This window comes from Protomyctophum bolini (genome assembly GCF_963924005.1).
Source record: "Protomyctophum bolini genome assembly, chromosome: 1".
In the NCBI taxonomy this organism is placed as follows: domain Eukaryota; kingdom Metazoa; phylum Chordata; class Actinopteri; order Myctophiformes; family Myctophidae; genus Protomyctophum; species Protomyctophum bolini.
Window position 1 is genome coordinate 46,895,410 of NC_137862.1, and position 21,201 is coordinate 46,916,610.

General features: G+C 42.2%; 1 protein-coding gene across 2 annotated transcripts in view; it reads right to left on the reverse strand.

The window, feature by feature from the left end:
- Window positions 1-19,240, reverse strand: part of nedd4a (NEDD4 E3 ubiquitin protein ligase a) — a 57,834-nt gene extending 38,594 nt beyond the window's left edge. The window contains exons 1-5 of one of the 2 annotated variants that reach the window (XM_080760701.1): window positions 18,992-19,240; window positions 15,929-16,002; window positions 15,014-15,092; window positions 14,871-14,909; window positions 11,700-11,753 (exon numbers count right to left, since the gene is read on the reverse strand). In XM_080760701.1, the coding sequence (XP_080616827.1) occupies window positions 11,700-11,753; window positions 14,871-14,909; window positions 15,014-15,092; window positions 15,929-16,002; window positions 18,992-19,039 (294 nt within the window). In that variant the 5' untranslated portion in view covers window positions 19,040-19,240. Of the gene's footprint in view, window positions 1-5,229; window positions 7,076-11,699; window positions 11,754-14,870; window positions 14,910-15,013; window positions 15,093-15,928; window positions 16,003-18,991 lie in introns of those variants that run through there. The other variant, XM_080760700.1, reaches the window with a different exon arrangement.
- Between the last annotated feature and the right edge of the window lie 1,961 nt (window positions 19,241-21,201).

Genomic DNA, 21,201 nt, shown 5'->3' on the forward strand with positions numbered 1-21,201 from the left:
GACAGAAGGACAGACGGATAGACAGACGAACGGACAGACAAATATACAGACAACCAGGAAACCGCCTTGGGCCAAAGGCTGTCGCCAGTGGAGGCATAACAAGGCTTTGGCTTCAACAACAAATCCTGCTTGCATGGCTGAGTCAGTGAGCACACAATCACAGCTCTGGGAGAATGTTTAACCGATACCGTACACTATCATGCACCACTGTTTCTCAACTATATGATGTCCATGGCAAAATTACAGGAGGATCCACGGGGGGAAGAAATTGATACCAATACTTCTGTACTTTTACTCAAGTCAATTTTGAATGCCAGACTTTGACTTGTAACGGAGTACTTCTACATTGCAGTATTGTTACTTTTTTTTCAAAGTAACACATTTGAGTACTTTTTACACCTTTGGGTGTCGGGGATCGGAACAAAATACAAAAACTACATACAAGGTGTTAAGATCAATACTGTGAAATATGAATTTAAACTTAATAATTATAAAATAGAAATGACTGTGTTATGCCTAAGCCTTCTCATATGCTATGTCTGTAATCTAATCTGTATACCGTATATTGTTGTGGGGAGGTGGGGATGCCAGTGAGCCACTTGGCATGCTTTACTGACACGCTGTTTCTTTTAGGGATGGGCAATTCATCTAGCAGATATTTTATTTTATAATAATTACGTTGAAAAATAATTAAGTTATGAAGGCTGACAATTCTATCAGTGTTTTCTGGGGAAGCTTTCAAAAGAATATTTTTAAATAAAAATATTACATTCAGCCTTTTTTTCAGCATGGACAAAATGATTATAATCTTTCAATGCAGAATGAGATCATATCGACATCTGTTATCAGCAATCTTGGATATCTATATCGGCCAAAATGTCTCATCGGTACATCGCTATTTTCTTCTTTCCAAATCTATCTTTCAGAAGATCCCACACGCAGCGGTCAGATCCCCCAATGAAACACAACTAGACAAGGAGCACTGTGTTCCATCCACTACAACACGTCAACATACATGACGAGACAGTTGTGAGCTTGTAGATCTGCTATTTTTGCTGAATATTCTCCCCAGAATAGGAACGCTAGGGACTTTGTTGTTAATAAAGTCAACTATGCAAATGAAAGTCACTGGAGACTCTCGACATTCAGCCGAATAATGATCGTCACAGATTCAAATCATAAAAGCTTTTATTCCTTTATTTATAGTAGACTAGTAGACACGTGACATGTATTTCAGACACTGGTCCATTAAAATGTGCAACATTGTTGCTCACTTAATTAAAGCCAAGAAGAAATCTATATTCTCTCGATTCCACCGTCCAGGGGAGAGAAGGGTGATAAATGATGATTGCATAGATATTACAAAAAATCACACCCGTGTGAACTGAGTGGTGCCATGATGTGTGTCGACGGGAGGGCGGAACAATTTACACTCTGATGTGGAAGGCACGCTACGCCACGCTGCCACTCAAGTGACTACTGGCCAATCACAGCTCATCTTTTCTGGGACCCAAACATCCTCTCTGTGACGCAAGGAATCTCGGGAAAGCTTTGCACCCTCTCTCGAGAACACACAACCCAGAGCCGGAAGAGGCGTCTACCTTCATATGTCTATGGGTCATTGCATGTACTGTACTCCTACGGGCTGGGGCAGCACCTGTTAGCAGAGAGGAGTAGGATGAAGGTCCTACATCCTCCTGGTGAGGGCCCTACCCTGCCCTGTACACTCAAGACACTGCGCTCGCCCAACAGTCTGCCGTCACCCGGTTGCCCACTTTTCGCCCCCCAGGGTGTCTTTGTATGGTTAAGTTGCAGTTGATTTTTGAGAGTTGAAACCTCGAGTGAAAGTGTTCCCAAAATGCATCAGAATTCAGAACACAATTCACAAATCATTCACAAATGTCTCACCACATTGAAATGATTTCCTGACTGGCAACAGAGAGAGTTCATTTAAAATATCAAACATGTGTTTGATATTGCCAGACTGTGCACCATACCAATCCAGTTGGCGAAAATGAGAGAACTGTACATATGAGGGGGACATAATGTTCCCTTGAGAATCTAATGTTTTGTGTACTTGTATACACATTAAGGTGTAGGTTAGATACAGTTTACTTTGTTGATTAAAATGTAAGAAGTGCACATGTACAATAACACTTTCTCAATCATTTGCTGCTGCATTGGCAGGAGTAATCAATAATTTTAAACAAAGCTTTCAAAGAAGATAATTATAGATACTGTTACTGTGTCATGAAATAAATATGCTATATGTATCGTATGGTTATTTCTAGATGACCTTTGACCTTTGATTTCTAGATCAATCAATGTAGACAGACAGTGAGCACAGCTGTCCTGTGCTCTCATTGGCTGTAAAACAGGACTTCACTGGACGCGTTTGCAACCCATTTCATACTGTACGATGTCCAGTCGGCGACAGAGCCAAATATCAACCTTGCTTGATATTCAGAAATGGTCGGGAAGGCACTTTTATCGGCGCTATATCTTCTCGTAGAGCCTTTTTCACACAAAACCTTGGCGAGCAAAGCCCGATCTTGGGTCAGATCGGCGAGCGCCAAAAATGGCCCCCAACATAATCGGAGCAAATATCGTGCAGTGTGTACGAGCCATTAGGATCTGGTATGTTTAAGGTAGAGACTCCAGCTATGTTAACTAAATCCAACAGAAACTAGAATTAAAGAAACATTGTACGGTTGTAAACGGTTGAAACTGTGTTGTGTGTTTATAAACAAAATAAAATGATAAAGAAATGCCCTTAGTTGTTAGTCAGTAGATCAGCTATTTTGCAATTTTTTAAAGAAAAATATTGGATACAAAGCTCACAAGATCTGCCATTTTCACTGTCTTTCTTAACTTTTTCAAATCTCCCATATGGTCTTACAATTATGAAGTAGAATGAACACTAAAATAAATAAAAAAAACTAAAGCAAAACCAACCCTTTTTATCAAATAAAAAACTAAACTAAACCATCAAAGCCACTTTAAAAATGAATTAACCCATTATATGTTATAATTTAGCTATTGAAAAATAGCAGATCTACAAGCTCATAAGTGGCGCGCTACAAGCTTGTAGGTCTGCTATTTTTGAAAAATCTTTAAAATGTGGTGCAAATCCTTTAATATGTATTCTTTCAAAGTGAATGTTTTTAACTCGGGTCTAAATGGATTAAAACAAAGCAAAAAATGTAATGAAATGGAAAAATGTCAAACTAAACTGATAATTACTAGTGCAGAGCTTCTTTCTTGACAAGCCGTTAAATGCAGAGGGGTGGTGGGTCGCAGGGGGGGGGGGGGGGGGGGGGGGACCTGACACCTGATACTTTACAAACACAGGCAGGCAGGGGGACCCAAAGGGACGGGTCGGGTACACACCATCCTTTACTGGGAAACGGATCAGCCTTCCACCCTGACACCCCCCACACCCCCCTCCACCCTGACACCCCCCACACCCCCCTCCACCCTGACCCACATGGCAGGCATGACTGAGCGCTGCTCTGGCAGTGTTGCCAGATTTCTTTTCGAGAGAAGTTATTAGAAACCAGGTCTATGACCAAAAAAGCGACGAGGGCCTATAGGCTACATGGGGCACTTTAGACCTATATGCGTCGGCTTGTAGATTGGCTACTTTCAAAGAAAATATTGGCGAGAAAGCTAAACGTTTTTGAATATCTTTCGAATTTTTTAAAAACGCAAATCTGGTACCAAATATTTGTAGACGGAGGGGGTAAAACACATTCATTTGAGGGTCCTTGACCTGAGCATGTTTGAGAACCACTGGTTTAAGCAACATCAGGAAACAAGCCCAAGTACACTTCACAAAAAAGCCCTGCCAACCATTTACAAGCAACGTTACAGAAAAAACAAGCCTAAAGAAGTCGCTTATCACTAAAGAAGACATGGCAACACTGTTCCCTAGCATCATGCTGTTAAATTTGAATCCACGGGCCGGGGCTAGCGCTACAGCTGACCAGACAATCTGGAGTCAGGGTGGGGGCTATCTTCGGAGGTTGCTTTATTTATATCAGGAAGGCGCTTTGCTTCCCCCCCCCCCCCCTCTCCCCCCCCCCCCCCCCCCCCCCAACTAACACTAAAAATAGCCTGGGTAAATGCTTAGGCTGATTACTCAAAGCGTTAACAGAATAATAAAAATGGAGAACTACTTAAAACGTAGGCACGTGTGCAATTCACATTCTCACAAAACTGGACACTCGCACGCTCTCAAAAGCCAAAACGAGGCTTAGTTTGTTCTTCTCTTTCAGTGTTTTCTTGGATACCAGCGTGTAAATTGATTACTGTGATGCAACTGAATACCTTTGAATGCGTGTCCACTTGGGGCTTGTTAATTGCATAACTTTACGGTCGTCTTCTCGGTTACTGAACTTTGTAGTTGTTTGTCAAATACTGTAAGCCCAACGGCTGACACAGTAAACAAAGCAGCAATGTACAGCACTTTGGGCTTGCACTGTAATTATACTTTTAAACCTACTGTCCCTATTTTTGGGGCATTTCATTATAGGCAGAAATGTTCCAAAAAGTTCCAAACATAAAACATTTTCCAAAATAGAGAAAATAGCCGATCCACAAGCTCACAATGAAATGCAAGGTGACGTGGCGTGAGCTTGTAGGTCTGCTATTTTTGAAGCAAATAGCTTCCCGGAACCCCTTTTGAGGTTGTTGTTTTCATGTACAGTATAGCAACATACATTATTCTTTTGTAATTCATGGGACCATTTCTGCTACAGCGCTCCCCAACCAGTATTCCTTACACTTCATGAGCTTAGGTCAGGATTTAGAAGGCGTTTTTAGAATCGGCCTAAATCTAAATCTAAATGGGTTAGGACCATAACAGTCAAAATGTGTCACTAATTGTTTAATAAAAATTAAAACATAGCAGATGTACAAGCTCCCAGCACGGCGCCCAGTGAGCTTGTACATCTGTTATTTGTGAATAGCGAACGTATACATGAAAAAAAGTTGTTACTACTTGTGTAACTATACTTTTGCTGGGGACCCCTGGGGGTCACCGACCCGGGGACCCCACTTTGAGAACTAATGGCTTACAGTACACAAGCCCTGTTTGCCTATAGTCTCTCACGTCACGGCGAAATGAACACTCATTTCACCTGACCAGTGTTGCTTGATGAGTACTCTTTTTTCTGGTGTGATAAATACGGGCCCCGCTGGTTGCATGGGCAGACACACAGCACTCACCTTGACGTTTTCACCTGGATTCTTGAGAGTATAATCCCGAGTATTGTTGCCTGTGTTTGCGTCGCTAGCCCTCGCCCCAGAACAACGAGACACGTGAATGTGGACATCATACGGAGTGCACGGGCTAGCGAGCTTTGGGTTTGAAACGTGACATGAAATTCCAGCGTTTGGGTAGGGCACTTCCAAGGAAAAGCTCCTTTGTATGGCCCGGTATGGACAATGGTTTCCGGGCATTTCCTGCCCGCTTCCTCCTCCGTGACACGGAGCGGGGTTTTTTTTTCCAGACGACTTCGCCGCGGAGAGCAAGCAGTCCGAGGTGCTGCGGTACAACTTCACGTGAGGGTGGCGTTCGCTCCCGGGCTCCGCGGGGGCCTCCTCCGGGTATTCCTCCTCGTCGCCTGCGGCCTTGGCCGCGGCTCCCGTCCCGGACGACACGACGGCTCCCTGCTGGGCCACGTGGAACAGCACGCTGCTGGAGTGTCTGTTGGAGCGGTCCCACGTCGACGACGACCACTCCGCCGTCTTGTTCCCGTCCGTCTCCGTCTTACATTTCGGCTCGTCCTGCTGCATCGCGGGAACGTTGAACTGCACCAAGTGCTTGGCGGCGTCCCTGAAATCGGGGAGAAGCGTGCTCTTGGAGAAGCGTGGCCCGTTCGTGGGCGACGCGACGACGACGGACCCTTTGCACGCGGCCGCGGCGTCGTCCTCCTGCACCGACGTCTGATGGCTGCAGACGCCCCGTCCGGGAGGCAGAGGGGGCAGAAGAGCGGGCGGCAGGGCCACCGGGCTGACGACCACCCCCGGGCTGACCGGGGAGGCGGGCGGGGTGCTGCAGGGGCTCCTGGGAAATATGACCAGAGAGCAGCATCGCCTCAGCGGGGCCCTACTACTGGCCTTGTTGCTGCATGATGGTAAGCCTCCTCTCTCCGGGGACGTCTTGCACTGCTCCGGAGACTCCGGCTCAAAGATGCTGCTGCTGCTGCAGTAGCCGGCGTCGCTGGCCGTGCTGCTGCTCGAGGAGCCTCCGTCGGGGGCAGCGGCGCCACCGCCGGCGGCCACCCCGCCTTCGCACACGCCCCCCGCCGCGTCCACGGGCTGCAGCGCGATCTGCACGACGCTCTTCCTGTTGTTGTTAGTGTTGTTACATCCCCCGGCGTTCACCTTGGGTATGAACACCGACGAGTAGCGCTGCAATTGATGAGTCTCATCCTGGGGAGTCACATTCATGCGGACGGAGCAGTGAGCAGGGGTCCGAGCGGGCGCACTCTCCTCGCCACCATGATGTCCGCTCAGGCTCTCCGACAGAGGGTCCGTGTGGCTTCGCCCCGACGCGAAATGCAAGCGGAGACGGCGCGCCATCCCTTTAACGCTCCAGTCCTGCCCGCGGCATGATAGGAAACTGCAAGCAGGGAAAAAGACAAGCAAAGCAACTGCCCCGAGCGCTGCCCTGTGATTACAATCATTAGCGACTGCACATAGCCAAAATAGCTCCGGTGACAACCCTACATTCCTCCTCAAGGCTGATCTCAGCTATCAGTTAAGAGGAGCTCATGCAGCCGTGCTCCCGGGGAAACGACTCAAACGCACACAACCCTTAAAGATAAAAAACGAATCCAATGTTCTCCCACGCTGAGAACGTCAGCTGTGCTCAAAGAAGAGAGCGTTACATTGAATGCTGAAGGGCAGGGCTCCCCCGTACAGACTTGCCACAGAGCCCCAGCCTCGGTCCTGTCGCAACTGTACGTCCTGAATTCCAGCCAGACCAGTATAGTATCTAACACCATGTGCCTTTTGCAAGCAGCCGCACTCCCTTTGAAAAAAACAACACCGTAGCCCGTCCACTGACACTCTGCTAAACCACTAACTTGTGCCTCACGCCACGCACTCAAGACTCCCACTTCCCCACTGACAACTATGTGTCTAATGTTTCCTGCAGGTCTGTGACCCCGCAAATATTTTTACCCACTGGTATAGTGTTACAGGAAATCAAGGGTAATGACTTTCAAGATCATTCTACAGTATGTATATCAAACTGAGCATTGGATTGCCTAATAGCATCTATACTATGAAAGCAACAGAGACTGTGGAAATATGCAGGAAAAACGGCACGCTCATTAACCACTTAAACACGATATACACTTCATTGATCAGGATTTTCCAGGGTTCTATAACTGGTCCCTTCCTTTCCCACCCCTCTAAACCAAATCTCTTTTCCGGAAACAGACGGAAATAGTCTACAAGCTTGCGTTGTGAGCTTGTAGTCAGACTGGCTATTTTCAGTGAATTGTAGACTGGATATTTTCAGTGAATGTTTTGCTGAATGTTTGCCTATTAAGACATGCCCTGAATAGGGATGCTATGGTGATTAAATGATTAAATTAAAATAAACATTGTTGGACTATTGGCAGTCCATGTAAAAAAAGAAAGAAAAAGAAAGCCATGAAAAATGTAGCCAATGACAACTTTGCATAATTGTGTAGTTACCTTCGACAGTTGCTCCATAGTTGATTATAATTGATAATCCCAAATAAATGAGAGAATATACTGGATTATAACTTTATGCTAACTATTGTAGATATCTCACCAGGATTTGGAGTTACAGCATGGCAAGGTAACACAAAACCTCTGGATGCCCACACTGGATGGAAACCTAAGGATGCCCACTAAATGCTAAATATGAAATGATCAAATTTGTATTTTATTAAAGAAAAAATTAAAATAAATTAAAAACCACGTCAGTTTTGAGCCCTCAACATTCTATGATGTCTCGATTTAATCTCTCCTGTTGTTGACCACTATTAACACCCCGACCGCCCAGGACGAAGTTCACCGTCCTTTCAATTAGTAACACCCAATAAAAACAACAACACTTGCTCAATGCAGAATTCAGCACAGAAAAACACTCCCAGCTCCGAATGCCTTCAGATGTTCACAGATGACACAACCGCGTGGTCAGCGTCATGGTTCAGGCACAATAATCTGGATTTAACCTCTGAACAACAAGAACAACACCTGACGATTATGCTCTGAGGAAACAGCACAGGCCCCAGGCCCAACTTTATATGAATGAGTCATAAACGTATCCCCTGCCAGGTAACGCCGGGGCTCCACCGGGCGCGTCAGCGTCGCGTCACCGTCAGGGAATGTTCCCTTTTTAATCAATGAAGGGTGGCTCCACTGCCCGCGTTGCGTTGCGTGACTGCATTAAAATTGCCCCGGTTCGGTTTTTTTGACGCACTCGACGGAGACGCAACGCGCCCGGTGGAGCCCCACCGTAAGGGTGTAACAAATCCCCAAATCCACGGGAAATGGGCAATCTGCAGTACACGGTCACAAAGCTTGTATTGTACTTATTTTAGGTGTGCGGCTCAGAACTGCATTTGGATCATGGTTCCATTTCAGAACCGTTACAGTACTATCCTACTGATGGGAAAACAAAGGGAAAAAACTGATGGGGGGGGGGGGGGGGAAAGTACAACCAGATAAAAACATCTGAACATCAATCTGCCTCCTCAGCGTACAACATGCCAATAGGTACGTTATTACATACATATCGTATAGTAAAAGGTATCAATTATTATTAACCCATTTTGGGCAGGAACCCCTGTTGGTGTTTTAAGCATTTATGTTCTACTTTAGCTATTGTAAAATAGCAGATCTACAAGCTCATAGCACGCCACCGAGTGGCGCGCTACGAGCTTGTAGGTCTGCTATTTTTGAAAATTCGTGAGAATGTGGCGCAAATCTTTGAATATATATTTCAGAGCGAATAGAAAAATAGGACTTTTTTTAATCGTCTTCAGTCCAAAATGGGTTAAATCAACATGACACCACAGCAATGTCTGCCTCTTTAAAGATATGCCCAAAATAAAATAAGGATGCCAGATTGAAAGTGTCATTGGTCAGGGTTGAGCGATGACCTATAACAGATTCATCCCAGCGTGATGACTCATTCCTCATACTGTAGCTTTCATAATGCCGTGGGATCCTTTTGTAATCATTAGGAAATTATGAACGCCTGCATTCACACAAGTGCATAATAACTTGGGACATACTGTGCTATGAAAAACAAGGATGCCCTTTCATCTCTATTTGACGACATAGAACAACTTGAAATCTTTCTTTAGGTGTGTTAGGATGTTAGTCCCATATTCCAACTTTACCGATATTTACAATTTATGCTAAATCAAGGCCTCCCAGATCAAATAATATATCAAGGCATAATAAGGGTGCTTTTGACAGACAGATAAACTATTTAAGATGTTAAGTCTGGCCTTCCATAATCATGCAGACTTTACCCATATTTAGAGCTCTCAATTTAAGTGAAATCAAGGCCTCCCATATCAAATAATATACATGTATCAATGTATAATAAGGGTGCTTGTATCTTTTGACCGACAGATAAACCATTGTTGTGAAGTCTACTGGCGAGTGGCCTTTATCTGTTGAAATATGACATGTCATCAGGCTAACCATTTATGTTTATAGGACATCTGAAGGGACGCAAATTGGATAGAAGGCAAGCAAATCAAATTAACTGGCAAATGGCTTTATCTTTTCATTTGTTAACGCACGGTACGCCTTGTTGCATATAATAAGATATATGGAAATTTCAGACAGTTTTGCGTCTGACGAATAATTAGAGGCGGGGATATAATGACAATTGGGCCATATCACCTGAAGATCACCTGAAGATGACTTACATTTCACAACAAATGACAAAACCTGAAATGGCCACAAGCCGTTTACAACATACTGTAAGGAAGTGATGACATGAAGTGAACACGAGGTTCTTGATGGAGTGGAGGACAAAGGGTGACGTCTCGGCTCTGGAACGACCTGCCTGACCAGATCAGGCTGATCAATCACAGGCTCCTTTTAAAGAATGTATTCAAACTTGTCAAATGTATCAACAGGCCTATCAAATTGTGTCGTTTGATTACTAGGGGTGTGTAATGATACATTTTGACAGCGATACGATACTGTATGTATCACGATACATGGTTGACAATACGATACATGGACGATATCCCTCTCCCGCCTTCAACTTGTTCAGAATGCTGCCACACGACTTCACTATTAACGAGAACCCGGAGATATGAACATATCACTCCCGTTTTAGCCACACTCCACTGGCTCCCAGTACGTTTTAGAATCCATTTTAAGATTTTATGTTTTGTTTTTGAAATCTTTAAATGGATCAGCGCCAGTTTATGTTTCCGATCTCCTAAAACCCTATGTTCCATCTAGATCACTGAGGTCAGCCAATCAAATGCTCCTTGTCATCCCTAAGGCAAGGTGTGAGAGAAGAGGGCACAGAACCTTTTCAGTCTGATTTTTTCTTCCTAAAATTGCTAAATTCAACGCTCTAGTACTTAATATTGATACAATCGAGTATTGGCATTGCAAATTGATACGATACAAAGTCAAACGATACAATATGTAGCTGTTTACATTTCGATATACTTTGATTCTTGAAATTAAAATAGATTTTTCGATGCAAGTTACCATACCATTACAAAATGTGTTTAATTCATGCAATTTTATTCTGTCGTTTTCAAAAAAATGCCTTAAAAATATTGTTATTATGATTATTATGATTATTAATGACATACATTTTCATTAATTTTTAAGATTGTTTAGACCTTCAATAAAATCCATTCCATATGGAACCTATGGATTGGATTGTGTGCCTGCAGTCTATTACTGTACATGTAACCAGTAAAAACATGTAAGCTGAAACCCACATAGGTGAAAGGTCAGTCAGTGACCACTTATGTTCAAGTAAACTCTTCTATGCCGTCGTTTCTGGCTCTTTGTGTTGCTGCCTGCTATACCGCTATCAAACTGGCGGCCCTATTTGGGCCATTCACACATATTTTCAAAAGAAATATGAAAAAGTTCAAAATGCATTTGCAATGTGACGCGTTGTGAGTGAGTGAGTGAGTGTTGCCGGCTACTATGTTATACAGTATGGTTTGATAACAGCAGGGTAAAAGCATATACTATTACAGCTATTTCTAAAACAGGAAGAGCAGTATACATAGTGTTGTAGCTCACACAGGAAATACCCCACAGCTGTAAGAATAATTATACGACAGGTCGTTTCGAGGAAGCAATCTGATTGGTTGAAACGGCTTCTAGCCGTGCATCAAATCAGCACCATTCACCACCTAATCAAAACAAAGAATTCAGCTGCTCTGTTTTACCAGAGCGCTAGCAAACTCGGTGGCTAGGCTAGCTAGTTTCTTGGGACATTTGTGGTCGTAGTGACGACATCTGTCATTAAAGAAGAAGATTTTTTTAGTTTTAAGGGTAACTGTATAATTTCAATATTACACTTGAGGGTGTGGTTTAACGTGATTATTGCCACTTCAGTGGCAATAATCACTGTCGTGGCAATAATCACTGCTTCATTGCTTAAGTCCATGTGCCATGGTGGAACTAACAAACGAATATGGAAAACTTACCAGACGATTTTCATCAAACACCTCCAGCAGAAGACGATGATCCCTAGGATGAACCTAAAATATAACACATAACCATAACATTAGGGGTGCAACAGTTAATTGAACTAATCGATTTAACCGATTAAATAATAAAAATAAAAAAAGTATTATAGTAAGAAAATAATCCATAGTTGCAGCCGGCATACATTTGATTGAAAATCTAGGTCTACACATGTTACATGTACAGTAAAGTGCCTTGTGTTAATTTAACTCACAGCAATGTCTTAGACTTTGACTGTAATTGTGAAATGATCCACAGTAACATAATCTAATTCAAACCTGTGGCTGCTCACTGCTCCTTAGGACCAGTTAAATGCAGAGGACAAATATCCTTAAGGGGACAATAAAGTACATCAAATCTAATCTAATCTAATCTGATCTAATCTAATCTAATCATAACGGTAGAGCGAAGATTTGACAACAAACTAGAGCCAAATATTGTTAAAAGGAGCTTAAAATGCAATACAGAACAAGAACAGATGAGTGGTGAGAGTTATTGCAAAATTGCTATGGGAAAAAATACCCTAAACCTAACCCTCAAGAATAACTATCATAATATCTATTCTATTATAATTGTGTATATGACAACATACTATACAGTAATACCTTAAAATCTTTATGTGTTTTAGGATGTTAGTTCCATAATCATGCAGACTTTACCCATATTTAGAGCTCTCAATTTAAGCGAAATCAAGGCCACCCATATCAAATAATTATGTATCAAGGCATAATAAGGGTGCTTGTATCTTTTGACAGACAGATAAACCATTGTTGTGAAATCTACTGGCGAGTAGCCTCTATCTGTTGAAATATGACACATGTCCTGAGGCTACCATTTGAGACTTGTTTATAGGACGTTTGAAGGAACACATTTTGTATAATTATGTAAGACAAGTAAGGCAAAAATGCTACAAATAGTGGAGGAGGGCCTTAAAGCAACAGAGATCACGCATATTTGACACACCCCAACCAAGACCACAAAGGTAGTCTGCTGTATTTCCATAGCCATAATAATTTGTACGCCATGTCATTTTAACTCTGAGGAGTGGGTCTATTTGGTTAAATTTGTACACTATTCAGAGTTCAACTAAACCTAAGGATGTTACTGTGTATGCTGTGTGATATCTCTCCAATGCCTCTGTTTCAATGTCATTATAGTAATTGGTGTATATTAAATAATACATTTAGTTTTAAAATGGAATTCATCCTTTTATGTAGGTGATTATTTATGGTAATGTTGCAAATAAAACATACTAATTTTGACTCTAAAAGCTACTACATTTCCAGGGATCAATGGACCTATTGATTTCACAACATTAATCTTGCACAGATACTGTACTTTTTTTTTGCATGATTCTTATTGGGTCAGTACGTCTATATATATATATATATATATATACACACACAGTATGCATTGCTCACCCGCAATGTTTTTTTCAAGACAAACCTGGGGATATGTACGGTAAATAAGGATAGAACAGTTATATGCCATAGCATGCGCCAAAGACTCACTGGGAGGCGCATTGAAGTCAATGAGAGACAGCTGGACCAGGGCCAGCTTATGAATAAACAATATTGTAATGATTGCGAATGAGACCTTTGACGCTTTGTAAGCTCGTAGAGCTGTTCTTTTCAGTGAAGATATTGCTAGAGAGGGAAAAGAGGAGGTGACCTTGCATAGGCCCCTGGGGGACTCCAGGCTGTAGGGAATCTATGGATTAAGTGGTTAAGCTTGTTCACCCGGCTCTCATTGATTTAAGTGCATTCCATCGAACTTTCTGCCCCAGTTTGCCTCCCAATGAGTGCCTGGCGACCACTGGAGAATCAGCCAGCTAGAATTGTCGGACCAAGAAAGTGACGCATTTGTCCTCTCCTTCTTTACATAATCCTTAGTTCCTAACAGAAAGCTTATTAGTTGTTACATAACATAATTGCCTTTGCTTTGAATTGAATTCACACCCTGACAAAGGCTCCTGCTGAAACATGTACTGTAGGTGTCAGCCATAAGAAAGGCTAATGTACAGTTCCTGCTTAATTACATATAGTAATAGTATTTCCGATAATGTAATTAGTAGGCATAGATAAGTGGTAGAGAGGGCATCAGGGAATTAAAAGGTCGCTGCTTGCCCCCCCCACACTCGCCCAGTCTATGTATCGACGTTTCCTCTGGGACCCATAATCCATTTTGGGCGGGAACCCATTTAGCAATTGAAAAATAGCAGATCTACAAGCTTATAGCGCGCCACCGAGTGGCGCGCTACGAGCTTGTAGGTCTGCTATTTTTTTAAACTGTCAGGATTTAGAAGACATTTTTAGAATCTGATCTCAGGTCAAAATGCGTCAAAGAACCACCATTCTTCTGTGCGTTAGAATCTGATCTCAGGTCAGAATGGGTTAACAAGACACTTAACCCCTAACTGCTCCCCGGGCGCCATCCTGATAATGGCTAGAGGGCCTTGCAGACGGGGAGCGATGATGAAACGCGCCTACAGTTCATTTTCAATGAGACCTGCTGTGTTTTTGCTCGGAGAAGTCGTGGTGCCGCGACAACGCAAGCGTATTTACGTGAGCGCGGTCCTGTGATTTTGTTGTGCGGTTTACGTGTACACGCCCGCGACTCACCAGACCTGGATTCTGTTTAGCTTTTTTTTTGCAAGGCCCTTAACTCAGAGACAGTGGCTCTGCATGGGCACAAAAAACCCCTCTCGATTCGTGTTGTGAATGTGTGGATGGATGGATGGATGGATAGATGGATAGATGGATGGATGGATAGATGGATAGATGGATAGATGGGGATTTGAAATGGGGGAGGCCATAGCTGAAGCTGTAGAGCTGGTAATCAGAAGGTTCCCTCACTAATTCTCTTAGTGATTAGTACTCTTCAAGTTACTTTTTCAATTACCGTAATTGAATAATCAAGAAGCACATTTTTTAGTCTGAATAGCCCTATTTTATACTTAGTCGTACATGGATATCGTGGAAAAAATAGCAACATTTGCTGATGTACTGTAAAAGCTCACAACATTTTGCATCGTGATGCATTGTATTTTGATTATAGATTTTTTTTATTTTTAATTGATGACATTAGTTTGATTAACTGTTAAAGCTTAAATAATAAAAGAAACCACTCACTCTGAAATAGAATTCTTCATTCCATTTTGGGTCCAATGTCTTCGAAAATGTAAGAAGAAATAGAAATGACATGTCAAATACAGTACCAACCCAGTAATAATAATAATAATCCAAAACTGCGTCTTTGTCCAACTGATACGCACCTTTTTCTTTGTTTTAGTCTGAAGACTCGTTAATTCTCCATTGACGGGATCGTAGAGGGACAGTCTGACATACGGGTCACTGCAGCAATAACAACAACATTCATTCACTGTACAGGCATAGTTTAGACTTCAGAAACATTACAACAAAGCAATAGACCGTCGCAGTCCCGTCCCCTACCATGGCCCAGGAAATGATTCTCCGTTCATTTTCCTCATAGGCATTTCAGAAAGTATTTATTTAAAGACGTTTACGCTGCGGACAAAGCCAACTCTTGTCGTGACAAATCATGAGAACAAACACCATTTTTCGGGCCAAACAAAGAATTAGAAAGTAGAAAAAAAACTTGTTTTGTTGTTTTTCTTCTATGTAATTATTTGCTTTGTCCAAAATATTGTGTGTGTTGTCAGGATTTGTCACGACTCGAGTTGGCTTCGTACGACGCTTAAAAGGTCTTTAAATAAATACATTTTGAAATGTCTATGGGGAAAATGCATTGTGATTAATTTCCTGGGCCAGGCGTCGTCATGAAAGGGGGCGGGACTGCGACGCTCTATAGGTTCAACCTATAGAGCGGGGAAAAAACAATATGAAGATGTAATACTGCAACCTATTAGGTTGCAGTATTACATCTTCATATTGGGTTTTTTTGTCGTTACTTGATCTTACTGCAGCGTCACACAAAAGCCTCAACAGTAGCAGATCTACAAGCTCCAAACGTGGCACAAAGCCACATGTTTTGAACTTGTATATCTGCTACTTTTGATGGTTTTGAATTTGAATCCTGAAAAGTAACAGTTTTTTAACATGAGGTTTCCACCCAACAGAGACGATATATATATATTATATAACATCCATAATAATGACCATAATAAATGACGCAAATACTTTGTTTTAATCTAGAATAATAGACTCACCTGGCTCCAAGTATATCTTTCTTCGCCAGTCCGATTCCAGCGATAAGTTTCACTCTCAGGACTCTAGATTCCTCCTTAAATGACAACAAAAATGACATTGATATAATAATATAATATAATATAATATAATATAATAATACTATACTAAATGAATACAATACTTAATTTTCTACTTTAACAAATAGATGGAGAAAACATGTCATAGTATATGAATTGGTGCATGGTATCATGCTCATGGGGTCAAGACATGGTTCATAATGCTTGTGTGACAATGTTTGATGCCACTATGCTGTCTTCTACTCATAGTATAACTGCTATAGTTGGGCAATACAAATTTGATATCGTGACATGATAGTGATTTTGGAAATCCTATTATCGTGATAGTGCATGTGTCGTCTTTTCCTGGTTTTCATCACATTATCTCGTCTCCTTTTATACTTTAAAACATTTAGAAAAATAACTAAAATAGCCCATCTACAGGCTCACGGTGAGATTGTAGGTCTACTCTGCTCCACTGTTCTTTTAAGAGTTTGGAAATGGATGAAAAGGCGACCAAGCACACCGGATCAGTGATAACAATCCGATATAAAACGCTTTCCCAGAACTACTTGCTCTTTCAGCCTCTTCCAATTCTTCTGCGTTTTGAGCCATTATGTACAAAATTTGTTTTCTTTGCATTTTACATTTCTTCGAACCACAGATATGCTGACATTTCTGAACCAAAAAATATATTTCCAATCAACATTTAGAGATGCAGATCAAGCCACATATTAAGTAACACACATAAGTAAAATAATATCAACCAGTAAACACAATGTTACACAACGTCCAAACATTTTTTAGGAGATATAACTACAAATTGACGTCAGAACTCATGTACCCCCAGATGTCCTGACTCTGCGAACTAGTTTGGAAAGCCTGTTCAGACCGGAAGTTGTTTCTGTGTCCACCAAATTGTTTTTCCTTGCTCAAAACAGAAAGCGCTCTTAAACGCACAGCCAATTAATAACCTCAACTTTAACATTTTTCAACTTCCAGCAACAACAGATAGATAGATAGATAGATAGATAGATAGATAGATAGATAGATAGATAGATAGATAGATAGATAGATAGATAGATAGATAGATAGATAGATAGATAGATAGATAGATAGATAGATAGACAGACACTTAGAACCTGTCACACTGCTTGGTGTTTCTAGCATACTGTAAAATGCGTAAATACACAGTGCTCCCATTGAAAATCCAGTTTTTCTGCAATAGTCAAATACTAGTAATTTCTTAATAGATTATTAGGGGAGCCTATCTATGTTCCCCGGGTGATAATTCCCGGTTTATCTAACCCTACCTCTGGACCATAGCCTTAAAAACTGTTAACGCTTCTGGACGGGAACCCCTTTTAGGGTTCTGTACAGTATGTACAGTATTCAAATTCATATTTTTTTCATCAGAAGAAAAAAATACTTGTAGTTACTGTACTGCGCCCTCTGCAGATATTGCCAAGAGAAAATCTCATTGTTCTAATTTTTCCTTCCGTGTGGTGGGGGGCTCAGAGTGCGTCCACTAAGGAAAGTAGGCTATTTTCATCACAAAACCAGCAGAAGTCGAGAGTCTGTGCTTCATGTCATGCGGCGGCAGGAAATGGAGAGTCCCATAGCCTTAAGGAGAAGGAAGTCCTTAAGGCTATTGACCAGAGCAAACCCTGAAGCCCAAATTGTACTACCGATGATTCGCCACGCGACTCCTTGCAACATGCTTGTCCTGAGGTGTGCCCCATATTCTCAATTAATTGTGCATGAAGTGAAGTACGGTATTTAAAACCTTGTGTTTTTGTTTTAATCTTGATGAGTATATGGCATACAGCTCATGAAAATCAAAAAGTATTAGAATATTTTACGAGACTGCTAGATGTCGACCATCTGTCAAGTATATTAATGTATGCAGCCAGTCAATACTTGGTCTGGGGCCTGGGCTACTTTTGAACAAACAGCCTTTGTTCACTGTTGAGGTGTTATGGAAGCCCAGGTTTGCTTTGATAACAGCCATAAATTAATTTGTACTGTTGAATCTACTGTCCCACACCTTCCTCTTGACAATACAACCTAGATATTTGTGGGGTTCAGGTCAGGCCAGTTGGCTGGTCAGTTAAGCACAGAAATACATCAGTAATAGATTGATGTAGATCAGCTAGTAATGGTCAGTACACCAGTTGAACTAGTAGTTTTGGCACTGTGTGTGTGTGTGTGTGTGTGTGTGTGTGTGTGTGTGTGTGTGTGTGTGTGTGTGTGGAGAGAGAGAGAGAGCGAGAGAGAGGGGAATTCTTGATGCCAGAAGTAAATTGAGAATAAACGTTTTCCCCAATTCATTTGAGAGATGAAAATTGAACTAGAGTACTAGACAGTTGATTGTTGACATTCAGTTACAGTATAAATTATAGAAATCAAATTAAGATAATGTTTATGAATTTGAACCAGAGACATCACGTGTGTGTGTGTGTGTGTGTGTGTGTGTGTGTGTGTGTGTGTGTGTGTGTGTGTGTGTGTGTTCTGCAGTGCGATTAGATTATGATGTAGTTACTGGTTAACCAACCAGGCTGTTAACTAGTTACAGAATGTACGACCTGTGGAGTTGATTTATGGTGGCTATAATAGCTAGCATTAGCATAGTAGCTGTGTGGGATCTATAAACCCAAACATCAAATACTCTGTATAGTAGGACGGTGTGCTCTGCTGTAAAAAAAAAGATCTCCTCTCCTCCCAAAAACGTGTCGCGAAGCGACCCGTTTGGGCTTGTAGATCTGTTCATTTTGACAAGGGACACCCCTCATCAAGCATGGAGTTTTTGCGACAAATCACGAGTCACGAGTGACACATTTTGTATCCTGTATAGCTGTTTATGCATTTCCACGGTCGATACACGCATATAATCTACAGTTGTTCATGTTTAATAATAGCGTTAATCTAGCTTCAGTGTTAATTTAACCTCTATTAGCTGACAGGCTAACATTTGTGCAAACATGATTGAGCTGAGCCCCCCAAAAACTGTGTGTCGTTTTGGTTTACCTCGTCTGTCACAAGTCCTCGGATCTCGGGCGGTGTGAGTGCAGCCATAATAATATCCTCTCCTCCTCCTCCTCCTCCTCCTCTTCCTCCTCCACCTCCCCAACGCGGAGATCGATCAACGTGATCAAATAATTATCAATAAGAGATGGACGATCTGGGTTGATTTCAACCTATATTTTTGCCTAACCGAACTAACCTAGTTAAGTATCTGTTTTTAGGAAAGTACTTCTTCAGTTGAGTTCCGTCCGTCGTCACTTCAGCCCATCCTCCTATACTACAACCTCCTCTTCCTCCTCCTCCCCCCCATGCCTCTCTGCCACTCCTCCTTCTCTCACGACAGCAAGTCCAGCTGTGTCATTTACAGTCGTTGGTGACTATAGGGCATAGATAGACCGTAATAATGATAAAGCAAATGGAACAAGTGTGAAATTAGTTGATTCCGTATTTCAAGGGACGGGTTGGTAGCCTACGTCTTCTAGGCCTAGCCTACTCTAGTTCTGGTCCATTGACCAGAGCTATAGAGGTGGGTCTATATCTATACTCTAGTCTAGTGGTTCTCAAACTTTTGTATGTCAAGATCAAGATCAAGAGTCAAGACCCACACATTTTACACTTAGGCCTATTAGCCGACGGACCCCAATCTGAAAAGATATGCCAGTGCCCACTAGTGAGTTACCGTGACCCCCATAAGAGAAGATTTGTGGTTATATAGCAGCACTGCTTCTGAGCTCAAACATTCTAATTTGCAAGGACCCCCATGCATTGACATGCATTAGGATACGGACCCCCATGTAATGGCATTTCCATCTCTGGGACCCAGAGTGATTGTAAAATCACTGTTCATTTAACTCAGAGTGTACAAATGGACCCTAACGGGTCCATATGGTTTCATTTGTACACTCTCTAAGTTACATACCCATATAAGGGTATAGCTAGGGACCCCCTGGACTTCCCTCAAGTACCCCTAGAGGTCCACGGTCCGTCTAGGTAGGTCTACACTAGACCCACCCAGCCCTTGGAAGATCTGGGATATATGTGTCTGTTTCTCAAAGTCAAAGTCGTACTATTTGTCACACACTCTACCCCAGTGAAATTTGTTCTCGGCATTTGACTCATCTCTTGCTGCATCTCTGAGCCGCAATTTCAAGGACCCCATTTGACATGCATTAAGATACGGACCCCCATTTAATGGCATTTCCATCTTTGGAACACCAATTTATATTGTAAAATGGACAAATGGAATCAAATGGCGCTCGGGGATAATTTGATTAGTTGATTTGACACCCCAATCATCACCACTGATGCTGAGTGCCAAGCAGGGAGGCATTGGGTCCCATTTTTACAGTCTTTAGTATGACTCCGCCGGGGATCAAACCTTATTTTACACCTGCTGATGCTATAACTGATGTTTCTCACAATAAACTGCATTACTTTGTTTATGCACTGCTATGTTTGTTGTTATAATTTAAAACCATGAACCTGCTGGACATTGTATCTATAGGCCCATCTGATTTTTACTTGATTATTTTCCCTCTATTCTTTTCTTTCTCTCTCTCTCTCTCTTCCTTAAACCGGCAAACTTACTGTATTGGTGGTGACACCAGCATTGTCATGCTGCCTGTTAGTGCATGAAACTGTGATTTTACATCTACTGCTATTTTAAACATAAACATGAAACTGGTCTGACATGCACTTGTTATTTAACCAAACACATAAGACTTAATTGCTGCTGTTTATATATCTGCTGAATATGTTTCACTATAACTTAACTGCATAGGGAGTAATTTTCTGCCTGTATTGCTTTTCGTCCATTGCTATTTTCGTTTACCATGCATGCACCAGGGTGTGCCTCCTGGTGCATGTATGGTAAAAGAAAATAGCAATGGACAGCTAGAAGGTCCTGGGTTCGATTCCTGCTGGGGATGCTGTGGGTGCTGGGGGCGTGTTCCCTCCTCCGTGTCATCAGTGCCCATACCCGAGGCGGGGTTTGGCGAAAGGGCCTTTGGAGTTTGCATGTTCTCCCCGTGTCCCCTAGGTATACAGTATAGGTACCCTCACAAAATTCATGCAGTAATCCTGGTCTCTAAACTACCTACCCCTGGCCAGCCGGGGGCAGGGGTATAGGTATTTTAGATGGAGGGGAAAAAGGCACTGGTCGGAATAACATGTTCCTTCCACGCGCTACGTTCGGCCGGGGAAACTCTCCCCTG